Below are 8289 nucleotides of genomic sequence, written 5' to 3' on the forward strand. Positions count from 1 at the left end.
AGGCATCACAACATCCCAATCTCCCTGCTCTGTGCATGACAGGGTGTGGCGCACCACCTCCCCAATCGGCCCTGCTCTGAGCCCGACCAGTGGCTGCACCTAGGGATTGGGCCTGCCCTCTGCCACCCGGGAGCAGGCCTAAGCCAAGCAGGTCGTATTTCCCGAGGGGTCCCAGACTGCGAGAGGGCACAGGCTGGGCTGAGGGACACACCCTCCCTGCCCCCAAGTGCACAAATTTTTGTGCACCGGGCCTCTAGTCCTATCTAATAAAAGAGTAATATGCAAATTAACTATCACTTCTAGACAAAGATGGCGGCACCCACTGCCAATAAGGAGGGAATATGCAAATTGACATGACAAAGATGGTGGTGCCTGCCATAGACACGGAGCCAAGCCGGCCAAAAAGCGGGTGCAGGAGGCTTGACTTCCTTGGTTGCCCCAGCCGGCTCCATGGCCACTGCCCAGACAAAGCCATAGTGGCAGGGCCGGGGGGCAGCTGAGGGCAATCAGGCCAGCAAGTTGGGGCAGGTGGCGGTTAGAAGGCCGGTGGGGGGGCAGTTGGGGGCGAGGAGGCTGGCAGGGAGGTGAACGGTTAGGAGCCAGCAGTCCCAGATTGCGTGATCCGGCCAGCGGGAGGGGCAGTTTGGGGCAAACAAGCTGGCGGGGGGAGAGTTGGGGGGCAAGCAGGCTGTTGGGGTGGCGGCAGTTGGGGTCAAGCACGCTGGCGGGGGGGCAGTAGGCGGTGAGCAGGCCGGCAAGGGGGCTGTTGGGGGTGATCAAGCTGACAAGGGGGGCAGCTGAGGGCAATCAGGCCAGCAAGTTGGGGCAGGTGGCGGTTAGAAGGCCGGTGGGGGGGCAGTTGGGGGCGAGGAGGCTGGCAGGGAGGTGAACGGTTAGGAGCCAGCAGTCCCAGATTGTGAGAGGTATGTCCACAGGGATCGGGCCTAAACCGGCAGTTGGACATCTCCCAAGGGGTCTCAGATTGGAAAGGGTGCAGGCCAGGCTCAGGGATCCCCCTTTTCCACATGAATTTTGTGTACCGGGCCACTAGTTACTTATAATATAGGAACCACAGAGTCATGAAGCTGAAAATGGTCTTAAAAGTCATTAGCACAATGATTCTTTCAATATAAGAATACCTCTATAATATCCCTGAAAGAGATAATTAATGGCCACTAACCCTTGTTAGGATCAGGAAACATCACCTAACAAGTCACCCCATTTAATTTTCAGCTAAACTATTAGCAAGATCTTCTACATGGTGACTTAAAATGTTCTTTAATTTTGGTTCTTCGGGTAATGACTACTCATTAAAAATGAAGCTAGACTTTCTGAGACAATGCATATCAAACGATCGCTTTCTTTGCCCTCATGCTTGAAAGACAGCTTGTTTCAGTATAAATATTTTAATTGTTTTTTTCTTTAAATCTCTTTAGATGTTTGTTTCTCCGTTGTCTTGGAAAGGTGATGTTGTGCAGGCATGCAGAGATGGCTTTTTGTTCCTTTCCATAGGGCCTACCTCGTTACTTCTGAGACATTTTTTTTAGGTCTTGAAATCATAAATGTAGACAAATTTGGGTTGTATAGCATTAATACTGAAAAACTAATAGTTATTTAACATACATATTGACACATTTCTGACATTAGGGTAAAATATGGAACAATGGTATAATCAAAGGTTCTTTGAATCAAATACAGATGGTCTTGCTTAATGATCTGTCCTAATTGAAAGATGTCTTAATTTTTATATTGGCTTTTCTATGGAGTCAAAGTGAGGTTATAAATTAAAGGCCTGTAAAAAGCTGGAATAAAAATGAAGGTAGGTTTGGTTTGCATTCATCACCACCTACCCCAATTATATAAAACCATCTCATATATGAAGCCTCTTCTAAAGGAGATCACTCATTGTTTCTTCAGTTTTTACTGATTGGGGGAGAAAAGGGGAGTCAAATTCAACATGGAAGAAACTTTGAAAATAAATAATAAAATTTGAAAAGTACAAATAAAGTGTCAAAAATAAAGTAAAAAAAGAAACGTACATCTTTACTATGGAATACACAACTATTAAAAAGGATAAATTAGAGGGAGGGGTGTCCATGATACATTATAAAGTTTAAAAAGGAAGTTATTGTATGATGTTGCTTCTATAAAAAAGAAAACCCTGTTATAAAAATAAACAATAAAAAGCACAAATGAGTTTAAGGATTACCTATAAGAAATTGGGACTAGCACCAACAAAGAATAATAAATATCAGATCACTGTATATTTTATAAAGAATATACCCTTGTAAAAGACATTATCTCCTCTTTTTTAGGCCAAATGTTGGTAATTAAAGAAAACATGTGTATCTCTTCAGAGCTTTCTTCCTAGTGATCACATTCCCAACCTCCAAACTCACTAAACACTAGAACCTCCATCTACTCTGCCTCAGGAAACTCTTTATTATTAGACTCCAACCTGATTATTTCCAACTTGAGTACTGTTCTTTTTAGCTGCAGATTCCTCTGTAACTATTACAAGAATGACTTAAATATAAAATCTTATTACTGGTACCACACCAGGAAAATAGTTGAATAGTTAGGATCATTTCTGAGGAATTCTGGTGCTGGAAATTTCAATAATTGTAGTAAATCTAGTAGATGCTATCTAAGTATTCTTGACTTCTCTAATCCTAACTGAATCTTTCTCTTCTCATGTTAGTAACTATTAAGGTTAAACTGATTATTCGCCAAAGAAGAGAAAAACTTCACTTAAAAGTATCGGCATTTGGTAGGGGGGTGGAGAGGGGGAGATAGAGATGGGGGGATAAAAAGAGAGGGGCAAAGGAGGATAATGGAGGATATCTGTAATACTCTCAACAGTAAAATAATTTTTTTTAATTAAAGTAAAGGTATTTGTAAGCCTGGAAAATGCTACAACTAAAAACCTCATGAATCCTATAATAGAAAGGCCTTGATACCAATTAGATGTTGATCTTTGAACATTATATTAAGTCTTTAATTAAGGGATTAAGTCATTGGATATTATTTATTTTCCTAATTCAAAACTGTGGACCTATGCCCTGTCAATTTCCAATTTACCTGATACACTGTGTTGCTGGTAATTGTAGGAAGATGGAATTGCACCAATAGGAAGCTGTGGCTTTGGATTGCCTGGTGGTACTTCATCATCATCCTCCCCAAAATGATGAACTTTCTCGTACTTTTCTAGGTAACTGAAATAGAAAAACAGCACAGTAGAGATTTAAAAATAGATATACATCTTACTTTTGAACTCCTACCTTATGTATGTTTTCCTTTTCTAGAGGCCCTAAATTTTTAAAAATATTAGCATACTACAAAACTCTTATATTGTTGAATAACCACTTCAACAATAATACTACAGACAAACTCAATTCAGTGATTCCAAAAGTGTGGGGTTTTTTAAAATTTATTTTAGAGAGAGGAAGGGAGAGGGAGAGAGAAACACTGATTGGTTGCCTCCTGGAAACACCCCGACTGGGGATCAAACTTGTAATCTATGTTGTGTGCCCTAACCAGAATCGAACCAACAGCCTTTTAGTGCATGGGATGGCACTCACTGTAACCAACGGAACCCCCAGCCCAGGGCTGTGCATATTTTTATTTAACATATATTAGAAAGCTAAGCATGTTAATACACACAGTACCAGTTTAGTCTTTTTAAACAGCTGTATAATACTTAGATGTATTGATATACCATAATTTAATTGGTCTCTAGAGATACATTTAACTATTCTGTTTTGTTTTTTGGTATTATGCAGAAATAAGCTCAATCTGTGCACTTCTTCTCTGAAGAGGTTTTTGGAAATGGAATGCTCATTTTAAACAGCCGTACAGCCAACTTCACATCCAAAATTCATGTGCCTACCCCTGGCTGGTTTGGTTCAGTGGTCAGAACGTTGGCCTGAAGATAGAAGGGTCCCAGATTCAATTCCAGTTAAGGACACATGCCCAGGTTTAGAGCTCCATCCCCAGAAAGGGGTGTGCAGGAGGCAGCCGATTAATGATTCTCTCTCATCATTGATGTTTCTCTCTCTCTCTCTCTCTCTCTCTCTCTCTCTCTCTCTCTCTCTCTCTCTCTCTCTCTCTCTCTCTCTCTCTCTCTCTCTCTCTCTCTCTCTCTCTCTCTCTTTCCTCTGTCTTCCTCTCTGAAATCGATAAAAAAAATTTTTTAAACTTGTTTAAAAAAAACATTCTTATGCCTAATACATTTTGACAAATTTATGAGACAGTTCTCATATCTCCTACTGTATTACCATTTCTGAGTAATTATCAATCTTCCTAATATTAATTAGAATTAAATTTCCAAATTCACAATTTATCATCAACTACCAATTTATAATTAAGTTCTCAAGTAAAATTTTATTTTATTTTATTATTTTTAATTTATTCAAGAAAGGAAGGGAGAGGAAGAGATAGAAATATCACCGATAGTGAATTATTGATTGGCTGCCTCCTGCACGCCCCCTACTGATGATCAAGCCTGCAACCCGCACATGTGCCCTTGACTAGAACCAAACCTGGGACCCTTCAGTCTGCAGGCTGACACTCTATCCACTGAGCCAAACCAGCTAGGATTGGCCGAGGCTCAGGTAACCAGGGCCAACGTTTATTAATAGGCAAGGTTGTAGTAAAAACACAAAGAAAAGCTAGATAATAATTATCACCTAGAAAATAAGCATGCAATTTAAAACAAAACAAAACAAAAAAAACCCCCGTGGTGGCTCCCAGACTGTGAGAGGGGGCAGGCCGAACTTAGGGACTCCCCCTCCAGTGCATGAATTTTCATGCACCAGGCCTCTAGTATACTCTATAAAACTGAAAACAACTGACATATTCATAAATGATAGCATAAGTAAAACACTGGGGCATATTCATGCAATGAAATATTATATGGCAGTGAAAAAATAAACTAATATGGAATAATAACAAAGGGCAATCAATAACGAACTTAAATGAAAAAATCATTTCAGAAAAATACACTATGATTCCATATATATATATAAACACATATATATATATATATGTATATATATATATATCAAAAACAAGCAAAACAAATTTAAAGATGTTTATTAATAGGCAAGGTTGTAGTAAAAACACAAAGAAAAGCTAGATAATAATTATCACCTAGAAAATAAGCATGCAATTTAAAACAAAACAAAACAAAAAAAACCCCCGGCTGGTGTGGCTCAGTTGGTTAGAGTGCTGTCCCATACACAGAGTGCTTGCAGGTTTGATTCCAGGTCACGGTGTGTACAGGAAGACAACCGATTAATATTTCTCTCTCACATAGATGTTTCTCTCTCTAAAATCAATAAGCATGTCTTCAGATGATAATTTTAAAAAAAGAAACATAAACAGCTTCAAAGGTATTAGCAGAGTTTTATTTTTTCTTATTCAGGTGTAAGCTTGTATGTATTAAGCTTTTGTTGTAAGTATATTTGATATAATGTAAAAAATGTAAAAAATTTTAAAAACAGAAAAATAAAGTGACTCATCTCAAACTTTCAAAAAAAAAAAACCCCAGACATTTCCAGTACTATGTAAAATGTTTCCAATTACAGAAAATATTAGAAGCCCCTTAAAAACAAATCTAGCAAAACTGATAAATTTTATTAAAATTGCAGTTAAAAAACATTATATAATACTAGAAAAAACAACCTATTGATATATATCTTAAACACACATACAAAAGACTGAAGATTTTATTGCATAAATCCAATGAGAGTTCAGTATTGAAAATTTCATAATATTAAACTCACCTGCAGATTGAAGAAAATAATGATTTTATCTAAACAAAGGATGTCAAAGGTTATTTAGTCATGGTTATTTAACAAAATGAAGTGTCCATGCCTTATTGAAAGAAATTAATTTACAATAAAGAATTACAGAATATTTCTACTTTTGGATCTGCCCTATGGCCCCCTTGTTTTGTCATGCATAACAAAGAATTCACAATCTATCTCTTTTACTAATATAGGCTTTCTCAAAACATTACACCTCAACTTAATCCAGGGTTCTTGCTTCTATAGAGGAATAACCTTCAAACTGGGTACAAACAAAAGATACTCCAATAGGAAAAGACATTTATGGACTGACACCGCCTCCTCCCTCACTCAAAATATCAGGCAGTCATATGTGAGACAATGTGAAAGGGCTAACAGTGGAATTCTCATTCATCCATTAACTTTTGACCAGTGGAACCTTAATAATTCATTAGATACCATGGCTGTTAGTGGATGTCCAGCTTTAGTGGATTTAAAGATAACATCTTATTTAACTCAAGTATCCTTCACAGAAATGATACAAATTTTAAATAAATTCCTTCATAGAAACCACAGTGTGAATAACGCAAGCAAAAATAAACAGGAAAATGGCAGAGCTTACATTTCTCACCTAAACTCTTTATCAACAATATTATGAAGTAACAATGGCAATGGAATTAGATATGAAAGTAGTAGATCAAAATATTTCTAAATTACCAAATTATCTGAACTGTAAATTTACATGCCCTGAAGCTGATGAGGAACCTCGTCCTAAGCTAATGCTATACTGATTATGTTAGTGAAGATAAGTAAGATCTAAACATCTGGAATGTGAAGACAAACCTCTACATTTTTCTCATCAGAATTTTTTAAGGCATTGAAACAATCAAAACTTCATCAAGTGTGAAGATATAAATTATTTAAATTAAGTGTATTGATAAATATTTACAGGAGTCTTTCAATGGCTAACTTCTGATCACTGGGGAAACATTTCATTTTCTCATGATAAAAGTGGCTAATACATGGAAAATATGCCAAGAAAACAAAATACTGTTGGCAAATGATTAAAAAACAAAAAACACTAGAGTTGAAGAAACAAGGATTCAAGCACATTACACTACGTGGGAGGTTTTCTATATAGCTGAACTCAAGTACGGATGTTTCTAAGATATCCATCCAGGTTTAGAGTATTTACTAGACAGATTCTCTTTCAAAAATTTAATTCATGAAGAACTACTTTTTAGTGAGTCATTAAAGGAACGATATACCAGAGCAGATAAGTTCTCATAAGCAGATGGCTTTTATTTTTTTAAAAAATATTTTTATTAGTTTTTAGAGAGAGGAAGGGAGAGGGAGAGAAACAGAGAAAAACATCGATTAGTTACTTACGGCATGCATCCTGACTGGGGATCAAATGTGCAACCTGGCTATTAGCCTTGACTACAAATCGAACTGGTGATCTTTCAGTGCACGGGTCTATGTTAACTAACTAAGCCACACCAAGGCACAAATGGCTTTTTTAGAAAAGTATTTTTCAGAAAAATGTTAATTCTACTTAAAGCCACAATGACACAGTGCATGCTTGTAACTAGAAACGGAAAGCCATGGAGGAGGGGATAGAGGAAGATGAAAGAGAATGAGGGGTGGGGGGAGTGAAAGAGGTAAGGTGTAGGGGAGAGAAGGGTATAAAGTAAGTTTAGACATGAGAAAACCTTGACTGCATCATTAACAGACAGAGTAATAGAGCAAAGCAGTTGAAGTCAGAAGTACCAAAATACTACAGGATAATTTTAATATTGTCAATTATATAAAATCAAAGTCTTTGAAATACATATTTCATAATGAGATGTGAAGTGACTAAAAAATATTTTGTGCCACAGAGACTGAATGGCTATCTTATTAAAGAGTACTTAAAAGAGCTGGCAATCCTGATAAGTTACCAATCTTAAAAGCGGGAAGAGTAAAGCAGTTAGTTACCTACAAAGGAGTGCCGATACAACTGTCAGCTGATTTCTCAAAAGAAACTTTGCAGGCCAGAGGGAGTGGCAAGAAATACACAAAGCAATGAATTGAAAGGACCAACAAGCAAGATTACTCTCCACCACACCCACGCGCCCCCTGGTGGTCAGCACATGTCATAGTGATCGGCTGCTCTGCTGTTCAGTCTATTTGCATAATAGCGTTTTATATATATAGACTAGAGGCCCAGTGAAAAAAAAGTTGAGCACTGGGGGTGGGGGGGTGGGGGTCCCTCAGCCCAGCCTGTGCCCTCTCGCAGTCTGGGACCCCTCGGGAAATAACGACCTGCTGGCTTAGGCCTGCTCCCGGGTGGCAGAGGGAAGGCCCAAACCCTAGGTGCAGCCCCTGGTCGGGCTCAGAGCAGGGCCGATGGGAGAGTTGGGGCACCGCCCCCTGTCATGCACAGAGCAGGGCAGATTGGGAGGTTGCGATGCTGCCCTCAGTCACGCTCGGGGTAGGGCCGATTGGGGGGGTGGGCCGC

At 38.7% G+C, this 8289-nt stretch overlaps 1 protein-coding gene across 3 annotated transcripts in view; it reads right to left on the reverse strand.

Moving 5' to 3' along the window:
- Positions 1 to 8289, reverse strand: part of ARID2 (AT-rich interaction domain 2) — a 190179-nt gene that overhangs the window by 85426 nt on the left and 96464 nt on the right. For 2 of the 3 annotated variants that reach the window (XM_006755528.2, XM_015558619.1), the window contains exon 2: positions 3082 to 3215. Coding sequence is in view for 1 of the 3 variants with exons in the window: in XM_015558619.1 (XP_015414105.1) it covers positions 3082 to 3174 (93 nt within the window). In the remaining 2 variants the exon portion in view is untranslated. Of the gene's footprint in view, positions 1 to 2412; positions 2419 to 3081; positions 3216 to 8289 lie in introns of all 3 variants that reach the window. The other variant, XM_015558620.1, reaches the window with a different exon arrangement.

The sequence above is a fragment of the Myotis davidii genome, unplaced genomic scaffold (assembly GCF_000327345.1).
Source record: "Myotis davidii unplaced genomic scaffold, ASM32734v1 scaffold290, whole genome shotgun sequence".
NCBI lineage: Eukaryota > Metazoa > Chordata > Mammalia > Chiroptera > Vespertilionidae > Myotis > Myotis davidii.